The following is a 17674-nucleotide window of genomic DNA, read 5'->3' on the forward strand; positions in this document are numbered from 1 at the left end:
CAGTTCGGGTTCCTTCAGCCTTTATATGTAGGGGTTTTCAGCGTTGAGAAAATGTGCTTTATAAATCTGTACAGACAAAGCCTTAACACTCTATGGATCTGTAATTGACGAATTAAAACAAAAATAATATGTTTTTAAAGTTAAGCACCATGGTTTATGAAACATTTTTGCACTCAAACTGTGAACCATTCAATGTTTGGCTAAATTTACCATGCTGATAATACATGCTTTTACGTATGGCTTCACTGGCAACGCCTTCCCAGGCGATTATTGAGTGGCCCACTCTGCACTCAAGAACCACTGCACCAACGGTTAGTCCAGAAATATAGGATTTTGCTCTCCAGCGTAATTCCACTAACTACTGACTGTGGCCACTCAACGGCAATAATTCTGCTTTCAGACTACTACATCCAACATATGTGCCATGCTTTATCTACAATATACTGCAAATGGTAAATGAACTTTCTCTAACAAATAAGACTGTATTTGGTCCTGCATGAATCTTAATAAATAACAGCCAACATCACCACAAGAAACAGAACACAAGCATTTTGAAACGATGGGCTCTAGGTTCTGAGGCAAAACAAAATGTGCCGTTTAGCATCCATTAGTTTGATCAATGCTTAAACACATTCAATATACAAAAAACTGTTTCAATTAACATTTTGTACATCACTAAATACTTTGATGCTTTCAATTTATGATCACTCAAAATACTGTGATCCACTGAGTCTGGATTTGTTCAATTCACATTCATTTTGTATTTATTTTGTATTTTCTGTGCTTTTCATGATGGATGCAGACAACCCCATGAATCCCAAGGAGTCCATGTAAAAGCCGTCAGTGGACAGGTATATAAAGCCCCATCGTGAAGGCTTGTCAAAACAGAGTAGACGTCAGCTCATCCCGAAATTTCATATGGTTCTGTTAAAATCTCACGGCATCACTCAAATCGTTCTATAAAGCCAAACCGACGATAGTATTTTCTCCTATAGGATGAAGAGTATAATTTCCCTTGTGGGAGTGATAGCAAGTTCTTAGATGGTATGTGATGTCTTATCTATTTACTTGATAAAAAAGATCTCAGTGACCAGAATGCTTTGTATGTCAAGCAAAATATCCTAAAGGTGATCCTCTGATCTATTGGCAGATAGTGTAAGAATTTCAGGGCCATTCAAATGGTATTCAGAGACTCTTCAGGTCCATCAGCTTTTCCCTCTGCTGGTTGTTTACCTTCTCCCCTTATTAGGTCTCTGGATATTGCTGCTCCACCATCTAGTAAGGCTACTGCTAGAGTGGCGTCCTCCCAGTTTTGGGTTTTTTGATTAAGGCCAGGTCTGCAGGAGCTCATCGTGACAATATCTTTTCTATTTTAGAAGACCTATAACCTGATATTTTATGGCTTACGGAAACATTGTTTTCCAGCCCCTCTGACCATGCTATTGCTCAAATCCTGCCATCCAATTATATGATTAAAAGGCTTGACCACCCTAGTCCTCCCCCAGGTAGGGTTCTTGCGCTGGTGCATTCAAACTGTTTAAAATATCGGGTCATTCCTGTGTTGCATAGTTTGCCTTGTGAACTGTTATTGACCCATCTTCTGCTTTCTCCTAAATTTTCAATGCATATTCTGATCTTTATGCCGCAAAGCTAATGGCTGCGTTGACTGATTATCATTTGTATTCAAGTAACCATCTTCCCACACAAAATAAAGGAAACACGGCTGATTTAATTTTTTCGAACACTTCCATGACAGCTACTTTCAATCCTCTGCCAGTTACCTGGTCTGATCATTTCCTTCTACCTTTTGTAATTTGTTCTCCTTTCCCTTATTGCTCAGGTTCTTTGATCCGCCATGCTCAACGTACTTGGAAAAACATTCTACCAGCCCAAATAGCTGAACTCTTAGAAGTAAATACACATTCCTTCAGCGATATTGATCATTTTGACCCTTGAGCAAAAATCACAAAGGGGTGCCTAATAACCAAAAGAACAGGTTCATACTTTCTATAGGTCATTAAAATTGAATTATACCAGGAATAGACAGTTGAACTATGTCACAATTGCTCTCTCTCCCATTTTAAAGTATGAACACTAGAGAGTGACTGATGGGGAGAAGAGGATAAGACTACTAAGAAGAGTGTCCTTTGAAGAACATAGGGAACAATATACCATCTTTTCTTCCTTTCTTATTCTGTCCACTTTTAGATAAGCAGCACACCAGTGGAGCCTAGTATTAGCATCACAACAGGCAGTTTTAGCTAGACAATCACGCTATCCTTGTGTCTCTTGAAGTGTGCAGATTTCTTGGTTATTTCCTCTTCAACATCATGATGAGTGTGAAGCATGTTGCAATGCGTTGTTGTACAGATGTGTTAGCCCTCCTCTTGTGTTAACATTTAGACCCTTGCACAGCGTTATTAAAAGCAAGGACCCTAACTGCTAACCAAGTAGAGCCTGCCAGGTCTGGACATTGCCAATCTAAACAATCTGCTCCTAGTTTTCCCCAAATCTCAGACTGCTCAAACATGCCTGCCATAAGATAAAGAACAAATGGCCTATTGACTATTTCTCGGCAGCATAGCAGAGATGTAAAACCGCTTTATCTGCTTTCCCTTTAGCTATTAAAAATGCAAAATCTCATTTTTTTTACTAATCGAATTGTTGAGGCGGCTTGTTCTTCTCATGAGCTTTTTAGGGTTGCTAAGGAGCTCTCATTACCCCCCCCCCCCCCGCCCTCAGGTTGTTCCTTCACGCTTGCAAGCGACCTGCCACACTCTCAGTACCTAGTTTGTGGAAAGAATCTGTAAAATGCGTTGCTAAATTGATCCTGTTAGAGTGACCGACGCAGGTCATGCAACAGAGTATGACAATGAGGTAGCTTTTCAGTTTTAACTTGCTACAAAGGAGATGGTGGTCTCAGCGTAAGATAAACTCAACTCCGCATCGCCACTTTATCTAATTCCTGTACACTTTCTCTGAGCTTTTCCGCGGAACTCCATTCCTCTTTTTACTGAAGCTCTGCGTCATTCATTCGTTAATGGCTTTATCCCAGACTCTCCAAAAATATGCACTGGTCACTCCTCTTTTCAAGAAATGCCATCTTGATACCTTAGATCCTGCTAATTATCGGCCTGTTTCTTTCCTGCCAATGTTAATTAAGCTTATGGAATCGATTGTTGACCTTCAACTTTCACGTTATCTTGAGTGGAATTCTCTTCATCCTTTTCAGGACTTTTTTGGGCCACGTAGAGGGAAAGAATCAGTGATGATTTCCATTCTGGACGACATGGCCATGCTCCAGAACCGCAGTGAGGATGGAGTTCTTATTCTCTTTGACCTCTCCGCGGCTTTTGATTTGATTGACCATTTCACTCTTCTCAGACGCCTGGAAGCAATGAGCATTGTTGGGCCCCCTCTTACCTGGTTTTCTTCTGTTTTACAAGGACACTCTCAAACGGTCTCTTTATTCCCATTTTAATCGACATTGGTTCCTGTTACTTGTGGTTTCCCCCAGGGTCTGTGTCCTCTTCTTTTCAATATCTATCTTCACCCTCTGGCTGATTTAATTTTGTCCCATGGGGTACGCTTTTACACCCATACTGATGATTTGGAGATGATTTTTTGACTCACCTCTCCTGAGTCGGATCCTCCCAACAACTAAGAACATGCTTGGCGTCTATAGGGGATTCGATAGTTGAAGAGGAAATAACCAAGAAATTGGCTGAAGCTCAATGGACAAAAGACAGAGATTCTAATAATTGCCCCCCAGGAGTCTAATTACATGTGGAACTTGGAATGTTGACCTGAGTCTCTCGGCCCTTGTCCCACTCCTAGTGTCTCGGTTGGGGTCTCATTACAAGTGTGCTGGTCTGGTACAAATGGCAGTAATTCAGCTCCAGCATTTTTACAGGACCAACACACTTCAAGGTTGCCGCTGGGGGCCACAGTTCTCCCCGCTGACCTGACCTGCTGGGAGTTTAGGCCCCAACCAGCAAACAAATGCTGTGAATCGCCGGGACTGTTGGTAATATTGCCGGTGGTTCAATAAATTCCATCCCATGGAGCCGCTCATAATATCCTGGTCATACCGGGATATCTGGCGGCGGAGACAGTATGGAAGGGTTGCTGGTATTCGACCTGGAATTACCGGCAGGATACCTGAAACCCTGTAATGATCCTCTTCGAGTTAAATTGTCAATCTTCTGGTTCCAGAGAAGCATAGATTGCCTCTGTTTGTAATGCTGGCTTCCTTAAACTCAAACTTTTGAAGACCGTTTTGCCTTTTATTCCTCCTCATTTATGGTCTACACTTGTCAGTGCTTCATTTATGGGATCACTTGATTCCTGTAATGCCCTTTACTTAGGGCAGCTGGAATTTCTTCTACACTGCCTTCAGATTCTGCAAAACTCTGTGGCGCTCCTAACTCTTAATGCTCCGAGGCTTGCCCATGCTACACCCTTGCTACGGCAACTTCATTGGCTTCCGGCAAAACAACACATTGAATTCTTTGTTTTGTGCATCGAGCTACTCAGCAATCTGGTCCCTCTTTTCTTAGACACAAACTCTCACGCTATACACCTTGTAGAGATTTGTGTTCTTGTTCCCAAACCTTGTTTACAGTCCCCAGGTGTCGTAAAGCTTGTGTTGCTGTTGCGATCTTTCTCAGTCCTCGCCCCAAAGTTGTGGAACGCTCTTCCCTTTCCAAGTATCGGAGACAGCCGACCACCTTTGTTTATGTAAGGCTCTAAAGACTTTTAGTTTTGTTTAAGATACTAGGGGTCAAGAATCTTTGGCAGTCTTGCTCTGAGCACCCAGATGCCCTCAGGCTAGGGTTTCGCATTTTTTAATTCCATATATAATCCAATCCAATACAATACAAAGGGACCATCAGCAGCAATTGCTTGCTTCATTCCACATTAAAAGTCACAGATAAATATTGCAGTTCTTGCCTTTTTACATTTTCAAAAATAGCAGATATGGTTTTTAAAGTCTCCATGCTGGAATTATGTGAAAATAAAGGTTTGGTGCTGTCTTGGTCCCATATTATAACAACAAAATGCAAAGCTTTACATCTTTTATTGCACTTACTGAAAATATATGTTAAAATGGCACTATGCATTAGTTTTCACATGGTAGCCACGGTATACAGTGTTTCTAACGAAAACAAAATAACAAAAAGCTTTTTCAGTGAAACATAAATAACAAAATAAAATTCGAATTTTTGGGGAAAGTATATATGGGGGTGGGGTGAGTGATTAAAAGGGGGGTAATAAAGCTGGGGAAACAGGGGGATTGGGGAGGACCCCCAGAAAAGAGAAAAATAATCTGCTGTCGCGTAGCTGAGTGTGATCAACACAAGGCAGACACAAACATTTAAGTTTAAACAATCTTTTATTAGGGCTTGTTACAGATTCGGACCAAACTAGGAAAATGCTATTTAAAATTTCAACAACAGGGTGGCTTTTACTTGGATTGAACTGTTTGAGTCTTAGCTGGTACATTTCAGTGAAGGCTCCTGCCCACAGTGATTCACAGTCCTGTGGTTTCTATGTGTACTGGCACTTCTTTCTTTTACCCTCAGTCAGCAGACTATGGTCATCTGCTTCCCATCCTCAGCTCCGGCATACCCCCTTTTCCTGGATCTCAGCGCCTGCATGTGTTCGCAATCTAGGGCTGAACAAGGGTAGAAGCTGTGGCAGGATAGCGGCCGGTAAAGCCCCACAGCCTCCACCAAGAGCCTTTTAACACAAGTTTATCCATAGGCTTTATTTCAGCTTTTTCGACACCTCCTTGTCTCAGTGTCCTGGCTTTGTTCCCGAAATCTCTGCTCTCTACATCTTCCTCATTGAATCACAACAATCTTGTACCTAGGGGGACCTCTCTTGAATTTCCTGCCTTCTCCAATCTGTCTCTCCTTCTGTACCTCCTTGATGCTTCACCACCTTTTGTACCTCCACCACTCCAAGACTCACCCTTTTCAGGCATCAGGTTTCCCTCATTCTCATTCTCATCCTTCTCCAGTTCCCTCTCTCTCAATCGTCCCTTATCTTCACCTGCCACTTCTTTTATAGCTGCCCCTTTGACTATTGAATACAATCTCCAGTTTCTCCCAACCATTACCCTGTCTTTCACAGTATTTTCTCTGACCTTCCTGCTCTGTATCTTTGCATCTTCTTGGATATTCTCCATCTCTCTTGTTAATATCTCCTTAATCCTCCGCTTTGTATTCCTTCCCTCCTCCTTGACCTTTTTGCTCTCTCTAGTATTCCCTACAATGTCCTCTTTCAATCACCTTCTCATTAGCATTAGCAAATCTCCCACCTTCTATTAACACAACGTTATCTGTATTCATTGCAGGATTCTGCTTTTGACATCTGGGTAACCATCACTCCACAAGGCGAATATACGTGATTTGAGAGGCTAAATGTTAGCATTAAGTTGCTGAATGGACATTACTTTACAAATGAATTCAAAGTTCCTTCTTTGATTAAGAGATTTAAGATATATTGCTTCTGAAGAAGAGAGTTAATCTCTCAAAACGCACTGAGCTCTCTGTTTTACGTTAATCAAAAATTGTGTATGTTGATTAATGTTTGTAATTTCTCCTTTTTTCTTTTTTATACTTTTTTGAAAAAGTTTTGAATTTTGAAACTATGAATTTGGAATTGTGCAGAAGTGTTGAACTTTTGAATCTTGAATTCTGCACTTAAATATTGTGCACCCAATATTATTTTATAGGCACAAAAGATGTGTATGAAACTAATATAACCATTATGCAAAATGTATTTTTTGAGTATGTTTTCTTAAAGATTATTCAAGAAAGTTTTTTTGAATGATTATGTGGATTAGATTACATAAATTATATTAGCTATCACTAATTCTCATTTAACAAATAGAAATATAGTAATTTTGACTGGTCGTTTACCAGTACCTACAGGTGTGCAGGGGATGGGAGGACTCATGCTCCATGAGTTCTCAATTTGTCGTAGACTATGAAGTGAAGCAGTCATGTTGCCATATGATCTGCATACCTACACAACGTATAACAAGATCTTCCAAATGGTGTGAGTGCATTGGCACTTAATGGGAAAACCTGGCATATGGTGAGAGTACCTGAGTATAGGATTTCATTATCTCAAAAATGGAATGAATACTTAGGCATGTGATGGCAATAGATACCCAACGGTGTGAGTTACTGGGTATATAGTTTTAACATCTGACAAATAGTTGCACGCCAAATGGATAGCTCATGTGCAACATGCAGGTTTTTGGAATGGGACAATGCCATGCAACAGGTTTGAAACCCTGGTTGCACCAACTAGACCTTTCTTCATTCTGAGGGTGATTAATTGAGTACCATCAGTGGGTAATAGCAATGCTAATTAATAAAGAGCTTAGAAGTGGTCCATCTACAAAAAGTTCTATACAATTCACCAAATTATAATTATGTGATGCAAGTTCAATGCAGGCATATTGAAATGTCTAGTACATTGTGCGAGTTGCTGTTGTCTGATAGCAAAAGCTGGACATCTGTGAGAATATCTGGCAATGATGCGAGTTCCTTTCTGTATGATGGAAATACCTGTAAAATGTTTTATGTTAAGATATCCTGGAAAAACCTATCAAATTATGGTAACTTGGACATGCAAATGTAACACCAGGAAAATCATGAATGTACACTGGCATGTGATTTCAATATCTACAGTAGCAAAAAGAAAAACATTTATCTACACACGTCACAACTGTTGACTTTGGCAGTAACTGATGCTAAAATAATTGTTTTCTACCTTTGCACATACATTTGTTTCACAGTAAATAAAACACACACACACAGCTAAACAAAGCAAACAATCCCCTCAAGTGCAATCCCCTAAGCCTTTAAACTTCCATTTGTCTACATACTCAAACTTGTTTTGCCTCCCAGTAAACAGCATTGTTCGTCAAGATTAGTTATTGTCACATGAGCATGTGCTCCAGTCCCGGATTTTCATGTAACAGAGCAATGCATTCTGGGAGTCTTGTAGTCTTTTGATTTAACTGGATTAACACATCAAAAACAATGATTTTCAAAATAACCCAACCCGGCCCCCGGTGTTCAGGCGGCATGCAGTCACTCATTTTATTGTCGTAAAACATCCCCCACTCAAGAAAATTAGCCTAGTCCCTTGGTAAAAGACCATAAATGAATGCCAATTGCTCTCCTCCTCATTGTATGCCTTTCTTTGGCCATTTACTTTGGTCACCATCTCCTGCCCCCATAACCACCTACTCCTGCTCTGGCTCTATTGATTGAGCCAGTGAAAAAAAAAAAACTTTAGTCCACCATAAAAGGCCAAACTTCATTCCGGCATGCCAGTGTTTCGCTTGACAAAGAGATGTTATGTTATGTTAAGTTGACTTATACCACTCACTGTTAACATTTGCATGGTCTCCAAGCACTCAGGTGGCTCTGTAAGAAAGTGGGTTGGTTAGGTTAGTGAGGGAAGAGGGGATTGGATAGAGCTTGTGTTCTTCTGTTGGTGCTTGTAGAACCAGGAGAAACTGGCGTTTGTGCGTGGTGGCTTTTTAAGTATGTTTGAATTGTGTGAACTGAGATTATTGTGTCGGGAAGGGCAACGTTCATTGACAGTTGTTGTTTGTTTGCAGCAGTTGGTTTTTAAGGCGGATGTGTGGATTGTGTGTATGTGCCAGGTGGGACTGGCTTGTTAGTTTTTCTGAGGTATGTGTGTGTGTGCTGGAGAGGAGAGAGGGGCAGGGATGGTTAGTGGTTAGTATGGCATGTTTGTTTTATTGTTGGTTCCAGAATCCATACTGTCATTTAGTTGTCTCGGGTCACCAGTGATATTGCTGGCAGTGCCCGCTTTATGCTATTCACTGTGAGTTGAATAGCCAGGTTTTCAGTCATTTTCTGAAGGTGAGGTAGTCTTCTATCATTCTTATTTCCCTTGGGACTGGGGTTCATAATTTGGCAATCAGGTGTGAGAATGCAGTTCCTCAGAATTTCCTTTTTTGTAAGGTTTTGTTTCGATTTGGAGGTCATCGCTTGATCTTACGTTTCATTCCGGGTTGGTAGCAGTTGATCTAGGCTTGGAGAAATTTGGCTCTTTGTCCGTGTAGTGATTTGTGGATGATGCAGAGGGCTTTGAAGTTAATGTTTTTTTTACTGTGAGCCAGTGTAAGCTTCTCAGGGCTGGTGTGATGTGGTCTCTTCTATTTAGTCTCAGGAGTATTCTTGCTGCTGTGTTTTGTATGCATTGAAGTTTTTTAGTGAGCCGTTCTGGCATTGCAAGGTAGAGCCTGTTTGCATAGTTGATGCTTGAAATACTAAGGAGATGATTGCAAGGGTTCTGTTTGGAAGGAGAGTTAGGGGAAGATCCCTCTAATTAGTCACAGGTGGTAGATGCATTTCTCTGCTATAGCATTGACTTGTGGTTCTAGTGAGAGTCTGTTGTCATGTGAAGTCACAGATTTGTTATCAAGGCCAATACTTACGGTTGCGTTCCCATGTCTGAAGGCCAGTTTAGGTGGGTCTGTTGCGTTATCCTCTGGAATGAGATCATTATTTCTGTTTTGGTCGGATTTAGCTTGAGGTTGTTGGTTGTCATCCAGCTGTATATGTCAGTGAGGCAATTGTTGAGGGTGTTGTTTGGGTCTTGAGTTGAGGGTATCTTGACGATGAGTTGGCTATTATCTGCGTAGTTGTACGAGGTCAGTTTGTGCTTTCGAATGATTTTCATTAAGGGGGACATGTAAATGTTGGGAGAGGCTAAACCTTTGTGGTACGCCACAGGAGATGATAACTTGGGAGGTGGGAGTCTTCTTAAAAACCCTCTTAGCCGAGTATTAAGCCATTGACTGCACGATGGGAGGTAGATGGATATGGGCTGGGCAGGATTGTATGCCCAGCCTTTGTCCGTGTAGTGCTTCATAATGTTAAATGCAAAGGCTCACTTCTCTCCCTGGATGAAAATGTAACCCCGTACCTCCAACTGTGCCCCGGGCCATTGGCCCGTCCCCCCAACACCATAGAAACAAGCCTGTTCACTTTCTGCTCTTGCTATCACAGTCTCCTCCTTTCTCTCACTACTCCCCCTAATGCTACCACTGCCCCCAGCTATTTACCCTTTTCTCCTGATGTAAACACTGCTCATAGACTCCCTCGTCCATCTCCAGATAGTGACACCTCTACCAAGACTTTACAACATTCCCCTGAAGTTACCCTCTCCTCCAAACCCTCTCCACATCCTCCTGCTAGACACCTCCCCCAGCCCTTCCCCACCTTATTCTGATTTTATCACTGCCTCCAGAATCGTACCACCTCTCTCTGATAGATTGTCTTTTAGCAAGTAGTCCAGTTTGGTGCAAATCCTATGAGTATGAAACACAATTATTTTATAAATGCAGCCTAACCCAACATATAAGAGTATCAGTGAATGTCAGAGACAAGATCAGTCATTGTAGAGGCCAGAGACCTCATCACCAATTTTATAGTTAAGAAAGAGTAGCTTTCACTCTATAAACCAGAGAGAGAGCATCTATGAGTCTATAGTTTGGAGAGAGTATTACAGAAGCTGTAGGGCAGAGACATCAGTTATTCAGTCACTCATTGTACATTTTAGTGGCCATCACTGCATTTACAGATCACAGATGGCAGGCATCGGGTAGAGTAGCGCTGTTGGGTAAACAGGTCGGACACACTACTGCTAAGTATTGGGCTTTGCAAACAGTCACCAACATCTGTGTGTTTCTGTCAGGATGACTTTCATCAGTAGCGTAGACTGAGATTTCGATCTGATGAAGTTTATTTGTATTTCATCGCCACAATGTTGGATCTGCCTTACCTTTTTCTGCCAGAGACACCCGGTAATTCTCCAGATAGATGACCTTCAGCCTGTCCGCTATGATCGGATCATTATTGACAATCTCACCTACTGAGGTAATTAGTTTGATGATCATTTTAGCCATGTGGTAGCCAGGGGCAGCCTGAAAAAAGATTTACATGTTAAGAAAGCACACAAGGGGACAGAAACAGCTCATCTGGTAAAAACACTAAGATGGACCTACTTAATGTTAAAAATGTACTTTTGAAATTTGAAAATGGACATCAAAATGTACTTTGCAAAACCGCTTCCTTCTCTTCCCAACCCCATAATTTCAGTAAAACAGGATTTTCAAAGATGTATTACTTTATTATTTGTTTTCATCAGATTCTATTTCAAGTTTACAGTTTAGGTGACTTATTAGTAAAAACAATTAGTGAGTGTTATCAATGTGATTTTTTTGATGTTCTACAAACACTTATTTTTTTCTAAATTAGGACCACCGTAACAATAGACAATCTCAGAAAATACGAACAAGCATTGTTTTCTGAATTAGGCTTGCCTATACAGCAGGTTTTCTGTGAGGGAATTCTAATCATTATTATACAAAGAAACCCCAGAAACAATTATCTAGAGAGCTGTGTGCTCACACATAAAGCTCAAATGAGCTTAAAAGCACTTAAATATGTTCGGAGACATTTATTAGTTTGCATCATATGAAAGAAATTATTAGTCCAAGTCATCAAGTTGTCAGATGTTTAATGTATAGATCCCAATTAGGGGAACAGACCCAGTGACTTGCAGTCAGCCAATGCATTTTGAAAAAGGTTAGAACCAACAGGTTTTTCGGTTCTACGAGTTAGCGTTCTGCTTTCTTGGTGGCAGCGTCTTCATCTACATTGAGTTTGATATTTTTATCAGTGGTACAGATGCCAGGTAGCGTGGTGCCCATACAGATTGCCCTGATGGCGGACTATTGTCCGAAATACAGTAGCTGACTACATGTCAGTGGGCCTCATTACGAGTTCGCCAGTCCGGAAACCGTTGTTTCCGTGGTGGCGGCGACACCGTTACCGCGTCCGTCAGGATGCAGAAACAAGGGGCGATTACAGGTTGTCCATCGCACGCACCAGACGATCATGGAAATGCTGTCACCGCCATCACAGAAACACCCACGGGCACAGATGTACCGCAAAAAACATGGCAGCGGTACATCCATATCCGCCTACGCCCTCACGGTTACAGAAATACCAGACCCGGAAACACTGTGATCGCGAAAACCGGAAGGAGATCGGCGGCCATTATTTAAACCACAATCCACTGTCATCCTCTGCAACCACAGGGTTTAGCGCCATTGGGACTTGCAAAACAGCACAAGGAAGATGGCATTGTGCATCTCAGCCACCCGCCAGCGGAAGCCACGCTTCAGTGAGAATGAATTGACAGTGCTGGTGGAGCACATAGCAGAAAACACCCCTATGCTGTTTAGTGCCGACCAAAGGCACACCACTCAGCAGTGGCGCAAGGAGATCTGGGCGGCAGCAGCACAGAAGTGCACTGCAGTAGGTGTGACTGCGCACACAGTCAAAGACTGCCACAAGCGGTGGGACGATCTCCGGCTGCAAGTGCGCAACATAATGGCAGCACACCGCCACCACAGCACCAGCACAGGCATAGGGCCTGCATCACCCCAGAAGCTCAATTCATGGGAGGAGAGGTGCAGTAGTGTCCTGCACCTCGAAGGGATCCAGGGAGTAGGGGATTCATAGGTCGGAGTCAGCCCACCTGGCAATGCTGGTAAGTACACAGAGTTGAAAGCCAAGAGTGTGAATGTGCTCCCCCCCCGGCCTCTGCCAGGCCCAGAGTGACCAAACACATCCACCAATGACCCACACCCTACCCCACCCCACCCGCACGTGAGACATGCCCCCCAGGACAGGCAGACAGCGTGCAACTGAGTGCAAGCTGAGATACACACATCTGAGTGCATCAGGAATCCACAGCCCGATGCGCTCACCCACGCCCTCAATCACTGAACTCAGCGCCCGCCCCCTGCGCATTGAGCAACACTAGGCCAGTCTCACGCAGCTAGAAGAGCAACAACTAGAGGAATCGAGGCTGCAACATGAGGAGGCCAGACTGCAGTGCGAGGAAGCCAGGATGCAGAGGGAGAGCACTGCCACCTCTGTGCATAGGCTGTCTCGGGCAATAGGCAGATTCGCAACCACTAACATGGTCCGGTCACAGCGGGTGAGGGAGGGGAACAATGTGATGTCGACCATAGCGGAGTCTATGCAAGTGGCCCAACAGGCATTCATGGGCAATGTGCCAGCTGCAACACAACCAGTGCCATCTACAAGCAGCACCCCCTCAAGTTCGGGGGCAAGCAGCCCGCGGAGGCAGTCCTCCCGGCTGACCGGACCCTCCGGGAAGAACTCATACGCCCACAAGCGTAGGCGCAAATAGTGTGATGACCATTGGACTGTCGTCCGCACAGTTGGGTTGGGGATGTTGTATGGGGGTGGGTATGTTGGGCAGGTGGGGGTGGTCCTTAGTGGGGTTAGTCGGTTGGGGCCTGGTGAGGGGGTGGGCATGTTGGGGAGGGGGGTGGTACTACTATTCCATCCAATTCCCCACACCCCTTTTGTGTTGTGAATAAACTATTTAGAAAATGCAAGTGACAAGTGGACATCCTTTATTTCATGTGCATTCAGGCAATTCAATGTTGTGCAATAGCATGCTTGACATGATGTGCATGTGATGTCTATCAGAAAAAACTCGGTATGAGTGCTGTCTGTGCATGTTGTCCATCCTGGGCACCACTGCCAGGGAGTGCACCCATCCCATCCCCATCCGTCATCCTCACCATCATCATCTTCATCCTCTCTGTCCGGGGCCAGTGGAATGTTCCTGCGTATGCACAGATTGTGTAACATGGTACCTGCCACCACTATTTTCCCCGTCTTGACTCCGCTGTACAGCAATGAGCCTCCAGACCGGCTCAAGCAGCGGAACCTGGCCTTGAGTAATCCAAAGGTACGTTCCATCATGCCACGTGTGCGTATGTGTGCCCTGTTGTAGGCCTCCTCATGCCTGTTCCTCGGTCTTCGTATGGGCGTCAACAGCCATGGTGTGAGTGCATATCCTGCATCACCTGCATGGGAGTGAAAGCAAGGGCACATGTGAGTGTTTGTGGTTTCATTGTCCGAATCAGATGCAGTACAATTATGGACCATTTGTGAATCTGTTATGTGGGGCATCTTATGATCATACTTGGAGGACAAACCATGCAGGGAACATTGATGGCCACATTAGTGCACTGGAATTGGGCAACGACTTGTTGCACACAGGTCGATGCCCATGAGTTCATGTGTGGTGGGTGACTATGGCATTGGGCAGGGGTCATGCATTGGCAGTTGCACTTACCCAATAGCCATGTGCTTTGTCCTGCATAGCGTTCCATGTAGCGTATCAATGTCGAATTCCGCAAGACCATGGAGTCATGTGTTGACCCAGGGAAATGTGCACAGCAATGGGTGATCACTTGTCCAGCATCGCATACCATCCGGACATTCAGTGAGTGGAATTGTTTCCTATTGCGGTACACTGCCTCCATTGCATGTGGAACTGTCAACTCAACGTGGGTGCAGTCTAATGCAGCTATGCAATTTGGCATGCCTGCAATGGCATGGAAGGCCAACTTGGTGGCAATGACCTGGGCATGAGGTACGGGGTAGGGCAATGTACTTTTCTGCATGGGTCAGCAGAACGTTCTTTAGGGTTTTATTAAAATGTTCTACTAAGCTGTCTGTCTGAGGGTGGTAAACAGAGGTGTGTAGGGTCTTGATTTGCAAGATCTGTTTCACTTCTGCAATCAACTTTGACATAAAGGTTCTCTCTTAGTCGACCAATATCTTCGTCTGGGAAGCTCACCCACAACATAAAGGGAATTAGATGTTTAAGAATCTGTTGTGAGGTGTTATTCTTTATCAGGAAGGCCTACGGATATTGAGGCACATAATCTAGAATTACTAGAATATACGTATTCCCTAGTTTGGATGGTTCTAATGGCCCCACAATGTCCATTCCAATTCTAGACAAGGGTACCTTTATTATAGGGAGAGGTTGTAATGGTGCTGGTGGATGGGAGTGTGGAGCTGGTTTCTGGCATAGGAAGCACATGGTTACAAAGCTCTTGATGTCAGCATGAACCCCAGCCAAATAAAACCTGTTGATAATCTGCCCCTGTGTTTTTGCTGTTTTTAAGTGTCCCGAAATCAAATGGGCATGAGCAATCTCCAGGACAACCCTCCTATGGCTTCTTGGAATGACAATCCGTGTCCTAGTTAACCTTTCTGGTGTGAGGTCTCCCCTATAGAAAAGGCCTTGTTTAAAAAAGAAAAATGTCCCGTCTTTAGACCTTCCTTCCTCTTCGGGACTACCTTTAAGAGGGTTTCTGATAGGACAGGGTCATTTTGCTGAGTGAAAGCTAGGTCAGGAATTATATCAGTCTCTTTACCAGTGATTCTAGACGTTGTTGGGACTACCACAGATCGGGGACATTCATCAGCCTCTCCGAAACCTTTAGGTCCTCTTTCGGTGAGCTCTCTGCTGGTTTGGGAAAAAGGGCCCCCTCTAAAATTCCCTGGGTGATTTTCTCCCCAGTTTTCACATGGTAGGTTTGTTTCCCATTGTTCTGAATTCATATTTTTTATGTCACCTCTGCAGTCTGAGTCTATTACTCCAGCCATTATGTCCAAGCCGTATCTACAAGCTAGGCTGGACTTGGACACTAGGCGGATATAGGTGTCCTTAGGTGGTGATAGGATTAGCCCGGTGAGGATCAACTGGCGTTCTCCCACCTTCACAGAGACATCCGGACTAATGTGTAGGTCAAAACCTAAAGACTCACTAGTAGCTACAGTGGGACAATTTGCTTGGCTGCTCAGTTTGGAATATTTCAGGGTTCCCCAATTTATATCAGTTGAGTCAGATCCCGCTCCTGACACCATATGTAAGGGTCTTGACGAAGAAAGTTGCGACAAGGGTGGCATGTTGGCTGTTATAAACTTTTATTTGAGGGTAAAAAGGAGCATCACTATCCCTATCCCTAAGAGGGGTTTACCTGCCTCAAACTAATACTCAAGGATATGTCAGAATGTCTGTCAAAATCAAACTCCCAGACCCTTCTCTGATCATCAGTGGGCTTCTCTCTGCCACTGCTGTGAGGATAGTTTCCTCTGGTATTTTTCTCAGTTATGTTGGTGTCCCAGAGACTTCTCTGGTGGTCAACAGGCTTGTTTCTACCACTGATGAAAGTAATATTTCCGCAAAAGCTTGGTTCTCTTCTGTTGGGGTCCCAGACCCTTCTCTGGTGGTCAGTAGGCTTTTTTCTGCCACTCAGATGAGGAAACACTCCTCGGATGCACTCTTCGCTCTGTTTTGGGTCCCCACCCTTTGATGGACCTCTGATAGGCTTTTACACTTGCCCCGGCATGAAGCAGAGACCTATGTACTCCCCCCACATCCCTACCAGTCTGACCGCGCTTCCCGTTACTTTCTTGGACTTGCTTGCACAACGCCGGTCTCTCCAGGGCCTGAAGTCGGTTTCCTTGTTGTTTCCTGCAGCCATCTGCTTCGTTATTGCTTCTGCATCAATTCTGCATATTGTCCTTGAAATCTTGGCACCGTTAGAGGACTTCACGGTCCCCCTCCTCCTAGAGGTTGTGCCACTGCCTCACCTGCTTTCAACTGGGCTCGGTCCTGCTGACAAAAGACCCGTCACAGACTCCCTCAGCCACTCGCCAGCGTCCTCTGCAGTGCCCTTTCCTCGGGTGCAGACTTCGAATCTCCCTGGTTCTCAGACAAGGAAGGAAGACCTATTGTCCTTCTTCTTTTTCCACTTTATAGGGCTTACTCCGCCCCAGCGTAACGTCAACACCTATTGTCAATTGCTCCTTGTTACTCCTCATGTCGCCTGTAAGCTACCTCGTCTCAGTAGTGGCACAGTTAGTAATCATGTTTTCTGTGGACTTCTTCATCCTAGTATCTTCTTTCTTGACTGTACCCCAGGCACTACAGAAATACATTGGTCTACTCTCGATATAGTGGTTTGAAATGGAAGGAGGCATGAGGAATGATGGGGTGTGATGTTGTTCAACGGGTTGTACCCCACTTGGCCGTCCTTATCCCCAGAGGTAGAGTTCCTCCCCATGATGTCCTCTCATACTAAACCACCCATAGGGGGAATATTTGGTAGCAGCTACACCTTCCTAGCCTCATGGGAAAGGGCTGGCAAATCGTCACAGTTGCTAGACTGGCCTATGTTGCTGCAGCCAGTCTGGTTATGTTTTCTGACTCTGGCATGGCATTTTTTGCTGGGCGTCAAATTTAAAGCAAACAATGTTTGCTTATCATGTTTGCTTTAACCGGGACCCCCAATAAAATATGCAATTCCCAAGTTAGAAAATGTAACCAGACTGGTGCAGCAATTTGAGTCAGTTTAGCCATGTAACAACACTTATCATGCTTGCTAGAGTAGCCTGCATTACTGCAGCCATTCTGGTTATGTTTTCTTACTGTGGCACCAGAATGGAGTTTTTTACTGGGCATGATAGTTAAAGCAAACATAATTGTTGTTATGTGGCTAGACAGGCCTAAATTACTACAATCAGTATAGTTACATTTGCTTCCTGTGGCATGTCATTTTTTACTGGGCATAGAGGATAAATTAAACATGATGCATATTCTTGCATGGCAAGACTGGCTTACGTTGGTGCAGTTAGTCTGGATATACTTTCTAACTGCGCCATGCCATTTTTTACTGGCAAAGTAAACAGGATCATGTTCT

At 43.9% G+C, this 17674-nt stretch overlaps 1 protein-coding gene across 1 annotated transcript in view; it reads right to left on the reverse strand.

The window, feature by feature from the left end:
- LOC138467651 (glycogen phosphorylase, brain form) overlaps positions 1-17674 on the reverse strand; it is a 760591-nt gene that overhangs the window by 124394 nt on the left and 618523 nt on the right. Inside the window, exon 16 of the mRNA XM_069607828.1 lies at positions 10846-10987. Within this exon, the coding sequence (XP_069463929.1) occupies positions 10846-10987 (142 nt within the window). The remainder of the gene's footprint in view (positions 1-10845; positions 10988-17674) is intronic.

Source organism: Ambystoma mexicanum, chromosome 4q (genome assembly GCF_040938575.1).
Source record: "Ambystoma mexicanum isolate Mex_15411 chromosome 4q, UKY_AmexF1_1, whole genome shotgun sequence".
Lineage (NCBI taxonomy): Eukaryota > Metazoa > Chordata > Amphibia > Caudata > Ambystomatidae > Ambystoma > Ambystoma mexicanum.